The sequence below is a fragment of the Chelonia mydas genome, chromosome 15 (genome assembly GCF_015237465.2).
Source record: "Chelonia mydas isolate rCheMyd1 chromosome 15, rCheMyd1.pri.v2, whole genome shotgun sequence".
NCBI classification, from domain to species: domain Eukaryota; kingdom Metazoa; phylum Chordata; order Testudines; family Cheloniidae; genus Chelonia; species Chelonia mydas.
This window is the reverse complement of record NC_057856.1, coordinates 30037774-30059668: the sequence shown is the minus strand read 5'-3', so window position 1 is coordinate 30059668 and position 21895 is coordinate 30037774. Positions and strand designations below refer to the sequence as shown.

At 47.5% G+C, this 21895-nt stretch overlaps 1 protein-coding gene across 5 annotated transcripts in view; it reads right to left on the bottom strand.

Annotated features, from left to right (window-relative positions):
- Window positions 1-18722, bottom strand: part of SGSM1 (small G protein signaling modulator 1) — an 82522-nt gene extending 63800 nt beyond the window's left edge. For 2 of the 5 annotated variants that reach the window (XM_043529518.1, XM_043529519.1), the window contains exons 1-2: window positions 17870-17957; window positions 17736-17779 (exon numbers count right to left, since the gene is read on the bottom strand). In XM_043529518.1, coding sequence (XP_043385453.1) covers window positions 17736-17779; window positions 17870-17888 — 63 coding nt within the window. In that variant the 5' untranslated portion in view covers window positions 17889-17957. Of the gene's footprint in view, window positions 1-17735; window positions 17780-17869; window positions 18063-18630 lie in introns of those variants that run through there. The other 3 variants (XM_043529521.1, XM_037878835.2, XM_043529520.1) reach the window with 3 other exon arrangements.
- Between the last annotated feature and the right edge of the window lie 3173 nt (window positions 18723-21895).

The following is a 21895-nucleotide window of genomic DNA, read 5'->3' as shown; positions in this document are numbered from 1 at the left end:
CTGTGCTGAGGGCCAAACCTGGGCCCGTTTCAGCCATAACAGCCAATCTCTAATAACCAGACTGCACACAGGGATTCAGGCTTTTGTCTCCATCTGCTACAAGATTCCCAGGGTCACACTTCGCCTCCAACCATAAAACCCCAAACCAAGTTGTCCCAATCATTTGTCTGCACGCCACTCCTGGCCCCCATAATCCTTGCTGTCACTGCTTCTCCAGTGTAAAGCTGAACATAACAGCAGTAAAGACAACAGCTGGGGTGCAGGGACCAGGAGCTAATGAATAAATTCCAAGTTTAATGAGTCTAAACCAATATTTACCCATAACACTGCCTTTCACTTGGCTAGGTTTTTCCACTTAACCTGCTGCATGCTATTGCGAACAATGTGCCTTCTATATTAAATTATATCTGCATTCACAGTTTCCTTTTCAATAGGATGGCAAGGCTGTTTTATTGATTACACACAAGTGTACCAAGCACAGTCCCTCCCAGCTGTTTGGTTCTGTAGAATAGTTTATACTAAGCTAAATGTGGACAATCTGAGAAGTATCATACAAGCACAAACATTCACTGTTCACTTCAAATACAGAGCTAGTTTCAAGTATCAGTGGGGTAGCTGTGTTAGTCTGACATCAGGAATGGTAACATACAAAAGCCAGTAGGAAAACACTTCAATCTCCCTGGACACTCAATAAACAGATTTAAAAGTAGCCATCCTTCAACAAAAAACTTCAAAAACAGACTTTAAAGAGAAACTGCAGAGCTACAATTCATTTGCAAACGTAACACCATCAATTTGGGCTTGAATAGAGCCTGGGAGTGGCTGCCTCACGACAAAAGCAATTTTCCCTCTCTTGGCATTGACACCTCCTCCTCAATTATGGGGAGTGGACCACATCCACCCTGACTGAATTGGCCTTCAGCATTGGTTCTCCACTTGTAAGGTAACTCCCTTCTCTTCGTGTGCCAATATATATTTATGCCTGTATCTGCAATTTTCACTCCATGTGAAGAAGTGGATTTTACACCCACAAAAGCTTATGCCCAAATAAATCTGTTAGTCTTTAAGGTGCCACCAGACTCCTCGTTGTTTTTGTAGAGCTAGTTTCCACTCTTTCAAAGGCAACAGCACTTAAATCTGACACAGCAGCGGCTCTCAATTTGTCTAGCGTCCTTCCCTTCAGGTGTTGTGGATCTGAATATCCTTCAGCCACGTCCACACACACAGGTTGGCATTTCTGGAAGGCTGGCTCCAAGAGTCTCTGCAGAGATCATGAGCTTTCAGGTGGGTCTGGCACGTCCGTATCAGTTCAGCAGGAATCTTTAAAGGATGTTGATGTGGATAAGGCTCTGGTCTGGGGCTCAAGAGAACTGGGGTCAGTGTCTGGATCTGCCAGACTCCCTGTACGACCCTGGACAAGACACTTCATGTCCCAGTTCCCCATCTGTAACATGGGGCTAATACTGCTGTTGTCCCTATGTCAAGTTGTAGGAGATGCCTGTGGCCTTGCAGATTGGCTGCCCAGTGAAGGAGAAGTTAGTGATGCACTGTCGGGGTACATTTTAAGGGTAACCCCCTTTATCTACACATCAGCATCTGTCCTAGAACAGAGGTGGTCACACAACATGCAGGCAATCCCTTCTCCCAAAGATCTCAGCCCAGCACCAACGCCCAGGTCCTAGGGAGCAATTCTGCTTTAAGAAACTAGTCTAGTAACAGACCAAGGCAGAGAACAAACTCTCCTGCTGTGCACACAGCTCCCTCTCCCAGACCCTTGAACGACAAGGGCACCACCCCGCAGGTCCTCCCCAGAGTGACTTTTTTTTTTTTTGTTAAAGGTGCAAGAAAAGCACATCTTGGAAGACTGGGCAACAGCACCAGCTAGTGAGACCTGCCGTAACAACACTTCCTTTCTGCCACCTCTTGCCTGCCTTGTACCAGTCACCTGTAAGCTCCTTGGAGCAGCCACTGTTCTTCCCCCGGGGGTGTATACAGTGCCTAGCACAACAGGGCCTCAGACTTGGCTGGGCACTGTAGACACTACTGTAATAAACAGAATCATAGAACTGGAAGGGACCAGGAGAGGTCATCTAGTCCAGTCCCCTGCACTCAAGGCAGGACTAAGTATTATCTAGACCATCCCTGACAGGTGTTTGTCCAACCCGCTCTTAAAAATCTCCAGTGATGGAGATTCCACCACCTCCCGAGGCAATTTATTCCAGTGCTTAACCACCCTGACAGTTAGGAAGTTTTTCCTAATATCCAACCTAAACCTTCGTTGCTGCAATTTAAGCCCATTGCTTCTTGTCCTATCTTCAGAGGTTAAGAAAAACAATTTTTCTCCCTCCTCCTTGTAACAACCTTTCATGTACTTGAAAACTTATGTCCTCTCTCAATTTTCTCTTTTCCAGACTAAACAAACCCAGTTTTTTCAATCTTCCCTCATAGGTCATGTTTTCTAGACCTTTAATCATTTGTGTTGCTCTTCTCTGGACTTTTTCCAATTTGTCCACATCTTTCCTGAAATGTGGCACCCAGAACTGGACACAATACTCCAGCTGAGGCCTAATCAGCGCGCAGTTGAGCGGAAGAATTACTTCTCGTGTCTTGCTTACAACACTCCTGCTAATACATCCCAGAATGATGTTCGCTGGACTCATACTTAGCTTGTGGTCCACCATGACCCCCAGATCCCTTTCCACAGAACTCCTGCCTCGGCAGTCATTTCCTATTTTGTATGCGTGCAACTGATTGTTCCTTCCAAAGTGGAGTACTTTGCATTTGTCCTTATTGAATTTCATCCTATCTACTTCAGACCATTTCTCCAGTTTGTCCAGATCATTTTGAATTTTAATCCTACCCTCCAAAGCACTTGCAACCCCTCCCAGCTTGGTATCGTCCGCAAACTTTATAAGTGTACTCTGTATGCCATTATCTAAATCACTGATGAAGATATTGAACAGAACCAGACCCAGAACTGATCCCTGCAGGACCCCACCCGTTATATCCTTCCAGCATGACTGTGAACCACTGATGATTACTCTCTGGGAACAGTTTTTCACCCACCGTATAGTATCTCCATCTAGGTTGCGTAATACTAGAATGCTGTTATAAAAGGAGGCTCTCTGCAGCTTTGCCATGGCTATGGCTGGTTATCGATCACCCCAGACGGGTGTGCACACTGGACCAGATTTTTAAAAACTGGCCTCTGGGTTTGGCATCTGTAGCGGGAGCACATGGATGATGCGGGTGCAGTTTTTCCCCACTTGGTCCGGCAGACCACCACCATCTCATGGAAGAAAGCTGTGATGACCACTGTAGTTAGGATGCCAAGATACCATTCCCAGCCAACGCTGTAACGGCTGAGAGATACCCGTGGTCCAGCCACAAAGGGTCCAGGGGATGAGGCTCAAGGGGTGCAGGTGTGGCTCGCCCGCTAGCAGGACCTGTGCATACACACAGCCAAGCTCTGCAGCCCTTCCTCAGCCCACTGACCTCCAGAGCGAGAGCAGCAAGATGAGGCCCATGCAGCGGAGATAATCTCCCGAAGAGCCACAGCTGGGCGTCTCACAGGAGCCGAAGTCGGGTGCCTAACTCCCACCGGCTCCCTGGAGACTCCCAGCTGGAAGACGTTCAGTGGCGAGGCCTGTGCGCGCTCTGGGCACAGGGCTGCGGGATGGCCGTCTGAGAGTGCGGCTGCAGCTCAGCAGAGGCCATCTCCACTGCTGCCGTAACCCAGAGCCAGAGGGCACTGGGATGCAAACCGAGTGATGATGTCTCCTTGGAAGAGAGAGAAGGTCAGATCCTCCTCACGCTCAAAGACGGCCAGAACAACAGGAGGGGACAAGCCCAGAAGCCTCTCATCGGACCTTCTGGTCAGCCAGGTTACACTGCGTGATGCTAAATATAACCACTGATGGCTGCAGCCGTCTGCTTACTATTAGCAAACTGTCAGCCAGGCAGGTCCCCAAAGACGAGCTCTCCAGAGGCATAGGGCACAAAGGGCTAACACGGACCAGGGAGTGCAACATACCTGAACCCTGGGAGGCCCTATTACAAAGCTACACCAGCCTCCTCTGCGGCTCCCTGCTATCCAGAACCGCCTTCTAGCATCTCTGTGCCCCAGCGTCACTTCCCATCACAGCACAAAGCATCTTCTTTGATTTGTAACGGAGCAGCCCAGAGGCCCCTGGAGATGGCAGGGCTGCCCAGCCATGCAGCAAGGAACAACCCAACCAGATGAGTCTGACAAGAGTGGGGAGGAAAGAGAAGCAAAGAGAGGGAAAGCGATTTGCCTAAGGCCACACGGCAGGTCAGTGCTGAGCAGGGAATCGGGTCCTGGTCTCCCAACCCCCAGTCCAATGCCCTTGCCACTAGCATAAAATCCGTAGGAACGGCGCTGTACAGTATCAAATAAGGGAGATACTGAAGAATATCAGAAGGAAGCCAGATGTCTGTTTGAAATCTAGAATCACTGTTCAGAATTATTCCAATTTTGCAGTTGTGGAAGGTTTATTGTAACTTTTATTCCAAGCCCATTGTCTGAACGCGTCTGGGGCTCCTGTTTCTAACTGCCCAGACCTAGCCAGGAAAAAAGGTAATCAGGAAAGTCGCCTTTCAGTGCCATCTCCAGTGCATGGCAGGCTGACACAACCTGACCAGCGATAACGGTCGTGCCTTACATAACCACAGGTTTGCTACTGCAACACACCCCCAGGGGTTGCTCACAAGCAGAAATGATGGGAAAGCCCAACCAATGAAGATTTCCACAGCAATGATTATACCCTGCACTTGCTGAGTCACTCTGTTTTAAGTGGGAATGAAAGGGAATAAAGTCTCATTTAATAAATATCCCACTTTTTTCCTTTAATTTGTGAGCGAATTTAATATTCACGAGTGTCAAGATCTAGCAGTGCTGGCCTGAAGCCATGAATAGGGCTGCAGAATTCTAGGCATGCGTTCCCACTCAGCTGCCTGCACACCTCATTTCTGATCTGCAGCACCCCATAACCAACCCAGTTCTGTACCATGCGTAGCTAGGCCAGCACACCATAACCCTGCTCTGCCACACTGCTGCTACTCCACACAGCTCTCTGCTGCTGTTCCTCAGTCTTGACCTGCCACCCCTTCCAGAGGGAGGGCCAATTGGGACCAACTAGTTTTGGGATATGCACCGAGCGGGATTCCAGGAAAAGCAATCTAATGTTCACTGGACACTGAAACCAATATTTGAACCTAGTTTTCTAGCAAACTCCCAGGACCATCCAGCTTCTGAAACAAGATTTTTAATAAAGTTAAGATCCATTAACTTTCCAGCACAGAAATGTCATTTATCTGAGTCCCACCATTTCCACTAGAAGCCTGCGTTCAGATTTTCTCTGCTCCCCTTCTCACGAGGGAGACAGTGACTTTCATTTCCCATTACATCTGAACATCACATTCCTTTCAAACGGTCTTCCTCGGTTCATGTTTCAGGTGGCTGCAGATTCTGGTTTCCCCTTTCATATCATTCATACTCGCCCTCTGCTTTAATGGCCCCTGTCTCTCTCATATTTCCTACCACATTAATACAAATAGCCTTATCCCTGGCGTTTTGGCAGCTGAAATGGGGTTAACAACCCAAAGAGTGTCAATCCCCATTCTTTACTGTAACAAGAAAAAGTCTTTATGTTCCTTTTTCCAATAACATTTAAAGCCTGAAGTCTGTGCCCATAGCAAATATGGCAGGTATCTGCTTTAAACTTGGGTTTGTTTTTGTATGTTTACGTTTCGGGTTCTTTTATACGCCAGTATTTACTCTCATTTCCACTGCAATCTTTGTTTCACGTGGTTTTGATCATATATTTAATGAGTTCTTCCTTGAGACATTTTAACCGCCAGCTTTGGTGCCTACAATTTGAGCATGGTGGGCCCAACCTTGCAGTCCTCATTCAAGTCTTGATTCAGCAGAGCCCTTAAGATGAGACATAAGGACATGCTGAATTTTAAGCACGTTTAAATGCTTTGCTGAATTGAGGCCTTATTCCTTTCACAGCAAAAGCGCCAATTAAAATCTATAAGAGATGGTCCAGTGGCAGGAATGCAGCATTCCTCCCTACAATGGCATTAGGTTAGGATTCCATGTACCATAAGAAGCTAAGGAATCTTCAGGGAGACAGAGGCCAAATGAAAGCAACTGTGGGCATGTCTACTCTAGAAAGAATTGGAAATTAGATCAGCAGCAGCACAGTTCAATTGGCGGTAATGCAGGTCATCTAACTCGCATTTCTCAGTGATAATGCTGCAAGCCTGGTTTTTTATTACCCCAGGAATAGACGCCATGCTGGTAAGACACCTGCACCCTAATTAGACAGAGCCCTAGCAACACTCTCATTTGAAAATGTCCATTTATTGAACTGGTCACTGGATTCAAAAAGCTGAAATCTTCCTGGCTTTCACCTTGTTACTTTAACAGATGTAACTGTCTACATCTCTGAAACACATTCTGGGTGCTCTGAAACCAGGGGTAAAGTCTTTCCTTCTACATTCTTTGTGAAGGTCTCAGGAAGGTGTGACTTAAAGGAACAGCAATCACGTTAGCATAGCCAACATCTCAAGGCAATCAAAAGAGAGGCTCCAATTCCCCTCCTCCACTGGTTTCACACCTATGCAATTTCACTGGAGTCACCCTGATTCACAATGGGGTACACGAGAAGAGAATCTGGCCTAGTGTATAGTTCCCATTCATACCTTCATTTGGTTGATCTGCAATGACACACACGTTTCCACAGGATACATGTGGTCACCACTAACATTTACAGTAATACAGGGCCCGGCTATAATTTACATGTCGAGTATTTTACCTGTCAGAGAACACTAGAAGTCCCAAAGAAGGGCCAGTTTGGTGCACAAACTCTGCAGCAAAAGTCCAGTGATGTAGGGGATTGCAATCTAGCCCACCTCCAGGAGTGCAGTAGAGATTTACAAAGACAGGTGCACACAAGAGTGCAAAACAACTCCAAGGATTTCATCTGCAGATTTTGCCTCAGCATACTGACTAGTGAGCATCCAACTCGATGGGGCTGGATGGCTCCGGGGTCAGTTCTGGGACACAGACCTCTCACCTCCAGGGCGCAGCACATATGAATTCAGCCTAGATCAATCACTCCCATCTGAAGACCGATTGGTGGCCAGTGTTGAGAGTCTCTGTTCAATTCCTAGTAGACAGCTGAAGACATGACAAAACCCTTCACAACAAATGTCCCTTTACCAGAGAGCTTCTGCAGAGACCCAGGACGGGATGGCCCTGGAGACCCTCTGGGTCAGGACTGAGGCCCATTAGTGGGGCAGTGCAGGGAAGTGAACATTTGTATCATCACAGGGCCTAGAAGCCCCAGTCACGGACCAGGACTCCGTGGTGCCAGGCACTGTACAGACACAGAACAAGAGACATCCCATTCCCCCAGGAGCTGACAACCTGAGGGACAACAAATGGACAGACAGACAGACGAGTACAAGACAACCGTGAGCCACTGTGGATGAGAGGCGGCGTTCACAGCACAGCACCATGCTGTGGCTGTGCCCCGGGGCCAATGCAGGACTTCAGTCTCTACAGGGCTGTCCATCCAACGTCTTTCATGAGCGCTAGGTTTGCTTTTACACTGAAGAGACCAAGGCAGCGGAGCTGTTAATCTGGCTACTTTAGAAAACAAGAGAACCACAACATCCTGTTTTATCTGCCTTCTTTATAACGTTCACAGTATCAAGATGTGGGTGTTCTTAACAACAGGTTCATATTCTTTCCAGCAATGAACAGTCTGATTATTCCAAGGGCAGGTGCCAAGCAGACCTCTCAAACACCCTGCAAGCTGCAGCCAAAGTCTCCCACTTATCAGCTTTAGAGTTTACTAGCTGACCATTAAATAAATAGCCTAATGAATATGTGCTCTGATCTGTTAGAACGCTGCCAGCCCCAGAGCGCACACACCATCTCTACCCGGAGTCTGCATGGACTCTGTTCAACATTTCCACAGGGTCACCAATGAACTGTTCCCAGCGAACTTCAGCGTAGTCACTGGGATACCTGCAAGAACCACTTTACGGACAACCTGAAACTAGAGAGTTATCACTAGCACGTGCACTCCAGAGACTAGGAAATGATCGCCATTAGCACATGTACACTAGTACATTGCGTCAGTAGGCAAAATGCTGCCCCCAGGCATGCTAGGGTAAACCCGAAGTATCCACACACTCAGTTCAACAGACTTACTGCAGATTTGGACTGGTACAAGAGAAAGCAGTGGTCCATTGGACCAGATTCTCAGCTGGAGGAAATCAGCATAGCTCTGCTGAAACCAAGCAGAGACTCTGGCCCTGTGTGTCTAACATTCACATGCTCTCTCAGCATAACTAAGAAGTTGTTTGCTCTCACTGCCTCAGACTGGCTTGAGTATTACATTTGAAGTGTGCACCGGATGGGTAGTTCCCAGGCTCTCACACGGATCTGTTATTTAAAACAAACAAACATGGACACATAGGTACAAATTTTACTTTCAGTTACATCAGCGCAAAACCACTGAAGAAAGAATTGTTACTGCAGATTTACATCAGCGAGATCAGATTTGGGCCCATCCTCTCTGCATTATATTTAACAAACAAATAAATCCTTCCATATGCTGTCTGTAATTTCAATATCCTCAATGACACATTGAAAAGTGTGTTTCGCTGATAAGGGAGTATTCAAACATCCAACCCAAGAGCATATTAACAGAAGCAAGATGCTGCAGAATAAATATTCTGGGTTAGCTACAGCAGCTACGTCAGTGGGATCAGTCATTGCTGTCATTAATTTTTCTCTTGCTCCAGTGACAAGGAAGCTTACAAGTTTCTTTGAAAGAGAAGCACTGACGACCAAATGCAGAGAGGGAAAACAGCACTGCCAACCCAAGCAATCAAAACTCCTGAGTCAGACCCCAGAAAAATTTTTTGATTATAAAAAAAAGTGTTTCGTTCTTTTTATCAGCCTTCAGGGTTCTGATTTTCTGCACAAACAAAGACTGAAAGAAAAGATTTTTTAAAAAAAGCGAATTACGTGAGAATGTCAATCACATGACTCAAGGAATGAGGACTTCACAGTAAAATCCCAAGAGCTGGCAACACAGATTAAGAGATAACATACTCTAATATGGTTGCTACTCTGAAACCTTTTCAGTCTGTATTCGCAAAAAGAAAAAGGAGGACTTGTGGCACCTTAGAGACTAACCAGTTTATTTGAGCATAAGCTTTCGTGAGCTACAGCATCCGATGAAGCGAACTGTAGCTCACAAAAGCTTATGCTCAAATAAATTTGTTAGTCTCTAAGGTGCCACAAGTCCTCCTATACTTTGAAAAGGCGTTATCTGTCGAGTTAAATAGCCCCTTGCCCCAGCTCACTGCTGTAGATGTTCTATCGAAGGACTACTTTAAAATTAATTTTTAAAAGCAATTGTAACAGTAATTGTCCAAGTTATCAGACGCAAGAAATGCTCCAAATCAGAGGAAATAATGCAGAGCCAGCAAGCCAAGAATACCGGCACAGACGGCTCCTCCCAAAGGCCTGCCCAGGAGCTGGAGTGAATCACACCAGCCCAGGACCCATCACTGCCCCAGACAAAGGGTCCAATTCACTCATTGCTAGGCACAACTCCATTACAGACACTTTTGCCAGCAGGGAATCCAGCCCACGGATTTCAGTGGAGTTACTAAACTCACTGAACTCCTGAACACTGAACTGCCAAAGGGCACTCTGGCTTTAGATGGGAACAGTGACTTCCATCCACTCTGTATAATGAATCCAGCAGTCCCATCTCCATGGGCAGAGACCCATCCTTGCCCTGCACTCAGTGCACCAGACTGTTTGACCACATTTCCATTGAGAGATGGTCAGCTGCTCCATATTCTTGTAGTCAATGAACCATCGATTTCAATCCTATTGACTCAGACCTCTGGCTTTTCCAGAAGTGTTTATTAATTATTTATCGCCACTTATTGAATACAGCATAACACCTCCTGCTGCTGCAATATAAAATTTCATTGCTGTCCATGGGTTTGCACCGGATTACTCCAGGTCTCAGCCTGCCTATATGACTCTGGAATTTCCTGACTCCTGAGCGCTTGGTTGTTTTTTGTCCCCTTTTCCCCCCTCCTTACCGTTGTATTAACGTCAACCTTGGCATTTAAATGTGTGCATGACACATGGGACTCACAAGGGATTTGCAGGTTTTTACACCAGCCGACAAGCACTTCACATGCCTGGACATATTGCTAGTTAGATTTCATTAGGGAAATATCTTAAGTCAAAATATATAGCCGAAACACAACGTTTACTGTGGCAATTAGCTGGCAACTGCCTCTCTTACACACACACACACACACACACACACACTCGGTATAGATATAGATATTCCAGAGTCGTGTAGATAGGTTCAGAGCTGGAGTAATCCGATGCAAACCCACTGATAGCAATGGAATTGCACCTACTTACACCAGGTCTGAGTTTGACAATGGAGTAACACCTGCTTACACCAAGCATGAACTCAGCCCATGGTTCCCACTTGCAACACGTAATTTGCGCACAATGCACATGTGTAGTAGGCTCTGTGCCTGTTTTCGACATTAAATGCAAACTGGCCTGCATGGATGTTGGTGTTGTTTTGGGAATACCAAGTGAAAGATGCTTAATTCTGGTCATTTCTTGACTTTCGAATGCTTGATTCCTGGGCTGTAGCCCGGTCTCAGGGAAGTCGACTGGCACCATGGAACTGGCACCATGGAAATAAAGAACACGAACATAGCACGGACACTTGTTTTGATTCGGTTGTCTCATGAGCGCCACGTTTGCCAAATACTGACGCCGTTTGCTAGGGCGCCTGCCCGGCCTGCCTTGCTTTGAAGCCACAATGCTGAATTTGTGACAAGGCAGGCATTTCCACGGCAACCAACTGATGCCACAAGCATAGGAGGATGACTTCTTGGCTGCCCCAAATCGAGGCTGGGCTGGGAGGGGAAGAGGAAGTCCTAATTGAAGCAGAGATCTTCCTGAAACGCTATCAAAGGGCACACGGAAAAGGAGGAGGGAAGAAAATTGGGTTTGGTATGAAAGTTTTCCCCCAGGTTTGCTGGAGTCTGAGAAAGCGGCTGTAAGCAAGTGCTTTCATCTTCAGCCAGACAGAAAATGGTCTCTAGTGATTAGAAATACTGTTTTCAGCAGAGATCGATGCAGGCAGCCCAAGAAACTGTATATTAAGGCCTTTTGTCTACTTCTGATGGAGGCACATTTAGAACGACTTGTACGTGTAGTGGGGAGACTTCCAAACGTCCCTTTAGAATCAATAACTTTCGTTATCAACTTACAGCATTTCAGTCTCACCTTGGTTATGTCTGAACAGTCCTAACAGCTGCAGAAACACAGCATTTGTTTCTGCCTTAACAATAATTAATGCTCAAACACTCTGATTCCCCAGGAGATCCCAATAATTCTAAATGAAACACACAATATCCTAACAATCCAGAAATGAGAGTTCACATTGGCCCAAGCCCGTCAATATTTCAGAAGGATTGGTGCACACGGCCCAAGAATACAGACATAGGCTGTGCAAACATTGATATTGCTGACTATTTTGCATAACTTAGCTGCAAACTCAACAACAAGGCTTGTACACCAAAGAAATATAGGTAGGAGCTGGGAGGAAGAGAGATTGATTTCTGGCCGTCTAACCCAGGATGGCATTACAGAAAATCTATAGCAGAACTCATTCAAGCTATCAGAGAACAAGCAAAAGAGAACATCTAATGGATAGGACTATAAAACATTGTTAATGCAACTGGGTGTGGCCAATTACAAATCTAAAACTAGGCAGCACAGTGTACAATACAGGGAAATCAACTGTTTATTGATAAAACGTTTTAAAATGTCTATTTGCTGAGTGGCAAGTCAAAAAAGCAAAGTCTCAACAGATGTATAAATACAACAATTAGAGAGTTGATTTTCCTGTTTCATCCAGTTATGTCACATGCTAGGACTGTTCATGTAACTAGCTCCTAGGTACGTTGTGGGCTTGACTCCATGGCTGCTGGAACAATTTTTACAGTGAGGGTGCTGAAAGTGGAAACCATGTATTTGGTTGTTATTACTACTCTAAGCCAACACCCCGCCTGACTCCCATTTGCCTTTCACTTTGCAACAGGACAGAGCGGATGTAAAATGCTACCATTTTGATCTGCTAGCATTTTACAAAGTGCCCCAGTGTAGATGACAACACAAGGTGCAGGGTGGTGAAGAACTGGGCCCTACATATCTCACGTTCTTTCAGGCGTAATGCTGACTTTCCAATGTGTGCTTATCTGCAATGCTACTACTTACAGCTGAGCAAAAGAAAAAAAACTGAACATTTTAAATAAAAAATGCCTTTTCAATTAAGTGGAAGTTTCTGCAAGAGCACTTCTGCTTTTGTTGAAGTTTTCCAGGTATTTACTGAAAAACTGAAACCTCCCTGCAAGCTGAACACTTCTTAGCGATTCAGAACCAAATATTTTTCATTTTGACAATAACCTGTGACTTGACAGCACAGCAGGAACCGTGTGCAGCTTTCAGAATTAACTTGACTTATTTCCATCCACTTGGTCCCAAACATCTGACAAAAGAGACAATAAGAGCGAAAAAAAACCACTTTAGGCCACATACTGTTTTCCTGAATGTGCAGCTCTCATGGACAACTTCTTAAAAAACAATTCACACACAACAGCAACATTCTGCAGGACGGCACCCAAGCACGGAGGCTGCAATGGGAAGTGCACTGCGTTCGATAGTTAATGCAAGAGATTTTCAAATGATTTGTGTCACATATCCATCTGCTTGAGTTCGTCAGGCCTTGTCTACCCTGGGGTTTCAGATGCCCATGCAGCTGCACCACTGCAAACCCCTAGGGGGCGCCAGTATAAACTACGGCTTTCATCAGCATGGATTTACCCTGTTTCAAACGACTCATCTACGCTAGACGTCTGCACCAGATCAGCCACACCGGAGGCGAAAACGCTCAGAGTAGACAAGACCTCAGTCCTGATTCAGTGGAACAAAAGTTAGCATTTGTGCTAAAACAGAAAGTCTTAGGGGTGCAATAAAGGCCTGCAGTGCTGCTATCCATGGGGAACTGCTGTAGTCTTCTGGCTTGACGCAAAAGGGTTAAATCAATTCAGAAAAGAAAGATTGAGTTAAAAAAATATGAAGTAGGTCCAATGAGTAGAGGAGACAGAAGAGAGGGCAGTGCTGCGCCAGACAAAAATGCCTAGGAGTCACCTCTTTTAACTATCCGGAACGTCACTAAATGATTAGCTGCATAACCCAGAGACTCTTATTTTCTCAAATATTTTTCTTACTTCTAATGGATAAAAGAAGTGGGAGGAGAAATGCAGCTCCTGGGTTCAGCAAGGTCTGACCGCATCTTGCTGAATCAGGGGCTTAGTGCCAGACCTCCAGTGACTTCACTGCGAGTCGGACCAGGCCCCAAGCCTTTGCCAATAGCACTGTGTGTTCTGAACACACAGACACCATGCATTCGGACGCTGAGCTTGGGATGCTCAGGTACTGCCAAAAAATCCCATGCAAAGCATTAAAAAGAAAAACCAAATGTTTTACAATCCAGTGTAGGTGAATGGGAGGAAATTCTGCAGTGTTTCTGTCACACAAATACACTAAACAGGGATATTACAGTCATGCACTAGGCCTGTTAAACGAAAAGCAAATATCAGACTATGCCATATGCTGACATTCATGTATCCAGATTGGGGTGACTGGAGCTATTTCACTTGGCCACTGTCTTTTTTCCCACCTCCTCTTCCCCTCTCTCCTTTAACACAGGCTTCCTCTTTGGTTGAATTTACCTGGACCTATTGAAATGCTGCAGGACGTGGCTGCTCATCTGTGCAACAGAATGGCCCCAAAGAAAGCTCTAATCCCAGGCTGTGGCATAAACTCCTCCGGGAACTAAGGACCATCCCAAACCTTACCATCTTCTACCCCAAGTGCAGGGCACATTTCTTCAACCTGCCTTCTCTAGCACATGCAGAGCAACGTGCACGCTTCAAAACACAAAAAAACAACTCCCTTCCCTAGGGAGAGAATGAACCACACGGCTCGTCGTTTGAGACACAACCGGAAGGCCCTCGATACTACAGTGACCAGGGCAGGATCCGAACCAACACAGAATAGATTCCCAGACCTGAAGATCACGCCTATTTAACCCTGTTTTAACTTGTTTCATCAGGTCACTGAGTATTACTCATCTTCTTTGCTATCACCACCCCTGCCTTTACCACATCAGACCTTTCAGAGGCTGCTTCCTCGTTCTGCGTCTGCTTTCTATTCATCCCAATTCAGGCGGGGTCACAGAAGGACTGTAATTACGAGGGGTCAATTTTATTTCAGATGTTAAATAACTGTCATACCCTTCTTCCACTGTAACAGCAGTTGTCAAGGCAACGAGAAGTATTTCTTTCCACCACACCCATCACAACAAGCGTCAAGCTGTGGAAGGGCACAAACTGGTTGGTTTGTTGTTTGGCTACTCAACCATGTGTCAATTTTGATGAAAATAATCTTTTCAGTTTTCAAGCCACGTGTCTTGGTTACCTTATAAAACACAGCATGTCTAGTGGGTAGAGCATGGGGGCAAGATGTCGAGAGACCTCAATTCTGTTCTTGGCTGGGCTACTCACTCCCTGCATAATCCCTTCCTTTCTCTAGGCCTCAGGTTTCCTCTCTGTAAAATGGGGATCGGAATGCTTACCTACACTGGGAAAAAGATTTCAAAGTGAGAGGATGAAAAATCCTGCATGAGTGCAATTATACACAGGACACAGAGCTCTCTGCCCGAGGCACACACAGGCAGCACAAGACTGGGTTAGTGAAAGCTACTCATCTAAACAGAGACTGTTCAAGATGTGTTAAAAGGGAGACCATCAAGCCAGACAGGCCTAAAATTAGCCCCCATAGCAGTCCCATCTTATGGGCGCACACACTCATCTAGCCCAAATATGCACATGCGAGCCTTCTTGTGAGCAGCTCAGAAGTGCTGAGATCAGGATTCTCAAACATTTTAACACCCGGCTGATTTACACCAAGGGAGCAGTCAGGCAGAGAACAGGGACAATTAGAGTCATTCCTGTCACGGGGCGAACAGGGTGCTGTCCCACGCGGCACCAAGGAGGCGACCTTAGGGGAGTCGCATTGCCAGCAGCAAAAACATATATTTACATGACACAGAACAAAGGAATTCGTACCACCAGTTTCAGAATGGGTTAAGGCTACAAACACACACCCCTTGCAATGCTCACCAACCCAGCGCTCAGCCAGAAACACGGAAGATGACACAGGCTCAAATTGGATACAGCTATATCCGTTAATATGCTCTGATTAGACTGCATTTTTGGTAGGGGGTTTTTAATTTGATCCCATGAGCCTTGAATATTGCCTCGCAGTGACCTACCATACTTACCTGTGCAATTTAAGAAAATAAATACAAAGGATTCTGCTCCTCTCTGCAAGTACCACACGGGCAAAATACAAGAGGAAGGGTCCATGCATGGTCTGTGCGATATACATTCCTCTAGGGGGCTCCAAAGCAGCTGGCGGACTCTAGGAAGGAGGGCTGCACTTCACGGACCACGAAACAACTGTTAAGATGAAAACTAAAAAGCCATCTCTGGCAAGGAGGTGACGTGAGGAGGTGGCCTGGGACCAGGGCCAAGCCCAGAATCCTGCAGCCCTAAAGGACACTGCTATGCCTCAGTTCTAAGCAGAGTAAATACTGGGTCTGTGACCTTTCCCAAAGGAGCTGACTAAAACCCAGAAAAGAAGGAAAAATAAAGGATTGAGACAGATGAACCGGGGTCCTAAGGTCACAGGCTCTGCTTGCACAAACGGCTGTCACTTCTGAGACTCCACAAAACGCCGAGTGAACTAGAGAGACAGAGCGAACGCTTTCCCTCGGCATTCTCTCACGCAGGTGAGTCCAAGTGAGACAAGGGGCAAACTTTCAAAGCACCTCCTGGCAGTTCAGCTCCAGGAAGCCTACTAACGCAGCTGTATCCCCAAGCAGCCCCTGGAAACGTAACCGTGTATTACCAAAGCAAGGCCTTTAATGGCTAACAGCGCTTAGACTGGAAGCTGTCTGGGGCGGGGGCCATCTGTTTGTTCTGTGTGTGTACAGTGCCTACTGCCCGGGGCTCCTGGTCCATGGCTGGAGTCCTAGATGCTACCACAGTACAAGCAAGGACAATATCCTTCAGGGGTTTTAAATTGAAATAACGCTTCACATTTGTACAGTACCCTGCACCTAATACAGTACCCTGAACCCTGCGCCTGAAGAACTAATATTAGTTAATGGAACCTCATAACATCCCTAAGAGACTGGGAAAGTGAGACATAGAGAGACCTGAGGCAACTCTACAAGGCCACATGGTGGGTCAGAGAACCAACTAGGACCCAAGAGTCCCGGTTCCCACTAACTACTAGGTCCTGCTGCCCCTCCATGACCCGTAGACAGCTATAAAAATCAGGTCTGAGAGTCCTTCAGGGAATGTCTGACCCTTCCCCTGACAATATTATGCTCTTTTGTGTCAACACAGCCGATGACACCCTCTCAGTAACAGGCGCGAGTGACCATGCAGCCAGCTTTCAAAATGCCATCAATCCAGTCAGGCTGAACTTGTATCTCTTAACCAGCCAAAGTGATGTGTTCATGTTCCAAACTACTCTCCTGCAAAATCATGTCAGAAAACCAGAGACCTGTGCATGCCCCAGCAGGGACAGCCCTGGCTATAAAATGAGGCAGTGGCTGTGAGCAAGAAGGGGATATCCCCTGCTGAAGCCCCTCTGGGAGCAATGAAAAGCCCCTCTCCCCCGGCTCTGCTGAATCCCTTCAATGCAGGTCATTGAAGAGTCCAGCAATTCAGGCGATGGGACTCCTGGGGGAGCCTATGCAGCCTCCCAGGATTGGAGCCACTCTCTCCTTTAGGTGAACAGTGCAGCCCAGGCCAGTAAAGCCACAGGGGTGAGTTTGGGACTGTCGGTTTTTTGGCTGTGTAACTAATCGTTCCTAAGGGCTGCTAAGGGCCCGAGCCTGCTGGGAGGTGGTTATTAGCAATGGTCGCAACAGATCAAAGCAGATCCCAGCATTACACCCTGGAGTGGGGGGTGTTGGCGGGGGGGATTTGCTCATGAAAACGACCCTGCACCCTAGATAAACCCCAGCCCTGCAACACCCCAAATCACCCCCCGCCCCCCGCTCAGTGGGCTGGAGAGGCGATGGGGCCGCGTTCAGAGCGCAGCCACCATGACTTACAACCTCGCAGCAATCACAAACAAAACCAACAAACAAGATGCGGGGGCGGGGGGACACGACACAGCCCTACCCCCACCCCGCCCCGCCCCCAACGAGAGCCGTTCGACGGGCACCCCGGCGTGCTGACCCCCAGGGCACCCCCTAAAACAGCAACATCTGGAGCATCCCCTAGTCTTCCCCCGGACGTCACGCTCCAGATGTGCAGCCCCCCCCCGACCCCCCCAAAAACCTTCAGGAGCCTCCCCCCAAAAACGCCGGCGCTGGTTAATCCAGATGCGCACAGACACCTGGCGGGCGCCCCCCGCACATCTGGCGCCCCCCCCCCCCCCCGCGGGAACCCCTGGCTCCAGCTGCGCGGGGCCCGGCCGCAGCACCCACCTCCTTCTTGACGGTGCGCAGGAGCCGCTGCCGGGTCTCCGCCTCTGTGGGGAAAGCGGGGAGAGGCGCGTTAGTGGCCCCGGCGCAGCCCGGCCTCGCCGCCCGGATCCCCCCGCCCGGCCGCCCCGTCCTACCCGCCGGAGCCGCGGCCATGGTCCTGCTCCTCCGCCGGGCGCCGGCGCCTCTGCCGCAGCCCGCGGGAGGGAGGGAGGGAGCCGGGCAGCAGCCGGGCTGGGCAGGGCAACGCCGCCCACTTCCAGCGACCGGCGGGCGGGGCTCTCCGGAGCCTGCGGGGCGCGCCTGTCTGAGCCCCCAAAACACCCATCGCCTCCTTCCGCCCACCCCAGGCGCTGGCAGAGCCCCGGCTCCGGGAGAGGAAGGGGCCGGGGGGGAAGCCCCAAGTCAGGGTCCCCTGAGTGGCCCAGAGCAGTCAGTCTGCCGCTGCCTAGCGCCCAGGGTTAGCGCCTTGGACATGCGGGAACCCCGCACCGGCCCGCAGGCAGCAGCCCCCGCTGGCTGGGACCCAGCGCAGATTGGGACCATTCCCTGGCTGCGGAAGCGGGGACACTGCGGCATCCTTAGCTGGACACAGGAGCTGTTAAGGGCGGCTACCCCCCTCTATGGGGGTAATCCTGCAAGTCTTCCCGCAGATTAAATTATTGTTCTGGCAACTGGCAACTCCATAAACCAACCAGCCAAAAGACAGGCAGGTGGTAACCCTGTTAGCGCATCCTCTGTGCCTCACCACCTGTCCGCACCTACCCGGGAGGCCCAGTTCAGTGCTATGATCCCTAGGCGACGCCCGGGGAACTCAGGCCCAGAAGCTAAGGCCCAGCTCCGCTGGAGGCAGATAGGCACCTCAACTGATGTCAAGGGGAGTTAGGCACTCAAATACCTTTAAGGATCTGGGCCTAAATGACTTGCTCCAGGTCACACAGAGTGTCTGGCAGGGAATCAAATGGAGGTTTCCTAAGTCATAGGCTAGCATCCTAACCACTGTCATTGAGTGAGGAGGGCAAACTTCATACCAATTTGGACCTCCAGCTACGCCATCTAGGTGGACATTTGCATCCTCACAGGACGGATCCAGCCAGCGCAAAGCCGCAAGCAGGCTTGGGGCCCGGCTTTGTAGAATCAGTTCTCTGCGGCTCACCTGCCTTTAATAAGTGATAAATAGCAGCAACACCAGCCGCAGTACAGTAACAGCAGTCTGGCCCTTTCACTCATTGCCAGCTACAGCTGATGCCCGTTATCCAGAATGACCCAGTGGCTCCTAATCGTCATCGGTTCAGCCTATAAACCTCTCGTAAACCATTCTGTGACTCGCCCTTTGACTGTTCATGTTGTGTACACGGTCATGTGAGTCACAGGGTGCCCATGAGCTTTATCACTCACAAATACATTGGAGGTCTGACTCTTCTGCTCACTTACACCAGAGTAATGATTCACATCAGTGGAGTTGTGTCAGAGAGATGTGAAATTAGGGCCAAGCTGGCTGTATTTAGCATGATGTAGCCCATAGTCCAGGCTGCTGAATTATGGTGCCCCTGGTGGCAGCCCTCATCTTTCATGCAGAAGAGTTGCAACCTACAGAGATAATCCATTGGCCTTTCTTGATCCAATAGTCTTGGAAATTATGTGTGGGCCAGATCCTCCTCAGACATAAAGTGGCATCACCCCATTGACTCAGGGCAGCTATGCCAATCTATAGTAGCTAGCCCATTGCCGTTCCAGCATCGAGACAGTAAAGATCAGGGAAGTGGTGATGACTTGGACAGGGGTAGACCGCTGAACCCCATAGATGTCTCAAAGAAATATCGTAAACTACATAGAAACATCTCTGCCTCTGTCTCATTAACATATTTCCTGTCTTTCTCTTCCCTCATTTGCTCCTAAAGACATTTCCATAGAAACAGGTCCTTTGTTCCTTAGCAGTTCAGTTTCCAATAACTACAAACCATGTTAAAGATGAGGGCAGCTGCAATCAGCTACATCATATGCAAATAAGCTGCAGCCGTCTGGCTGCTGGCAGGTTGGTGATGCAATGCTCAGCTGGGCCTCAGTTTCTCTGATTGAAAAATAAAGTTAATTTCACCTTCCGAAGGGTGCAGTGAGGCATAGAATTAATTTGTTTTTGCAAAGCACATTGAGATGCTCAGATGATGCATTTTATATAAGTGCAAAGTGTTATTCCCTATTCATCTCATTCTCCTTGTGACCTTCATTTAGTGTTCCATATTCTGTCCATGTCAGGGCTGGGAATCCAGGCAGCAGCTCGCAACACCATCCAGGTAACCACATATTCTCGCAGGTCCTGAGCAGGGTTTGCTGTTGCTATGCCAGCAGTAATCTACCTAGTGAGGTTTGTCTGGGATATTTATGCAACTTCCTCAATAATTCCCCATTGATAGCTGTGATCTTGGCTTTCTCTCTATTTGGAGAAACACTGCCAGCCCCTTCAGACTCAAGCTTAAAGCAAAGTTTCCTCCCTGAGATTGTGATCCCTGATAGCCATCTGACAACTGCAATTCATCTGTGTCCTAACTAGCCCCATGTAAAATGAGGGGCCTTTTGATTCATAAAATATGCCCTGTCAGATAAAGAGCCATCTGCCACTCCTGTCTATTCTTTGACAGAATTTGGCTATAGAGAGAATGAAGAAAGTTTCTCTCCAAACAGTGAGAGCATACAATTATTTCCAATTGGAGGCATGTCAGATGAATGTTTGCACTGATAGGCCTTGCTTCCACTTTGCCTATAATGTACTCGCTTCTGTTCTGGACGGAACATGTCAGAGCAGTTCATACAAACACTACATCAGGACCTTTATGGCTTGCGAGTGGGTGTCACTGCCCTCTGCTGGACGGAATATGTTAGACCTACTCCTGTGTATACAGACTGCTCCCTTGCTTGAGGGCCACTCCTTTCATCACCAGGAACTGGCCTGTGTTTTCCATGTAGCCAAAGTCCATGAGTTGTATTCCTAGCATTCTGTGTATGCGCTTAGCTGTTCACTATGCAGAGTGTGCACATGTAGCAGGAAGCCACAGATCATTACAACCTCCCTCTACAAATCACTCCATGGCAAGAATCCCAGGAGGATGTGGCTTTGCAAAGAGCAATTAACCAGAACCCATGGACCCAAGATACATAATAGATCCTACTCTACAGCTTATATAATGCACAGGCTTGTAGAGGCTCTGTGTAACCTGTCCTTAGTTATTTAATATTAATCCATTTCAAGAGACTACTTCCTGGCAAATTATATGGAATATGCTGGCTTTTACTGTTTATTTGTTACTAACCAAGGTCCAGCATAATAAAAAAAAATCCCAGGTATGTATCACAAGAGTGTCATTATTCAGTGCCTATATAAGATACAGTTTGTGATGACTGTTTAATTTATTTTAATGTAATAAACTAGTACCCAAATTTTGTTACATCCTCTTGAAGAATTTGAGAGCTCCCTTGCTGCAATAGTTAACAACTGGACATGGGATATGTAAGCTGGGTTCAAGGTGGAGATAGGACAAGGTTTTGAAGCTGGGAAGGCAAAATATGTAAAATCACTGAGCCAAATCCAGATGCCACTGAAATCAATGGCAAAACTCCCATTATTAATTATTAGTTTATTATTTTTGTATTGGCTAATTACTGACATGCTCAGCACTGTGCGACTTACCAGTATAGGCAGACTTCACTCTGAGGAGTTTACAGTCTAAATTGATTTCAAAATGCTCTGCAGGACTAAACCCACTGCATTCATTTCTCCATCTTGCTTGTTGTGGGAGTCTGCATCTTTCACCTAATAAAATGCCTCAGTTACCTGACTGCAAAAAACCAGCAATTTACTCCTCAGTGTAGAGTGGGTCTCTTATCACAAGATGGTGCCATTGTGTTTGGTTTAGTACAGAAACTTTCTGCTTTGTGTAAAATAATTGGTATTGATGGAGTTGGATAGATTTAATAACTGATCCAGACAGTGTCCCCTTTCCTACCGGGGGGTTATCGCGTGAGCCATTGGCATAAGAACATGCTGGTGAGAAAAATCAGATCTGGACTAGTTTTATCTGAACCCAAACTACCAGATACTCCATCGGGGAAGAAGCAGATGTCAGGAGAACTGACCGGATGGCACAAAGCCCCCTCACTATTGAAAT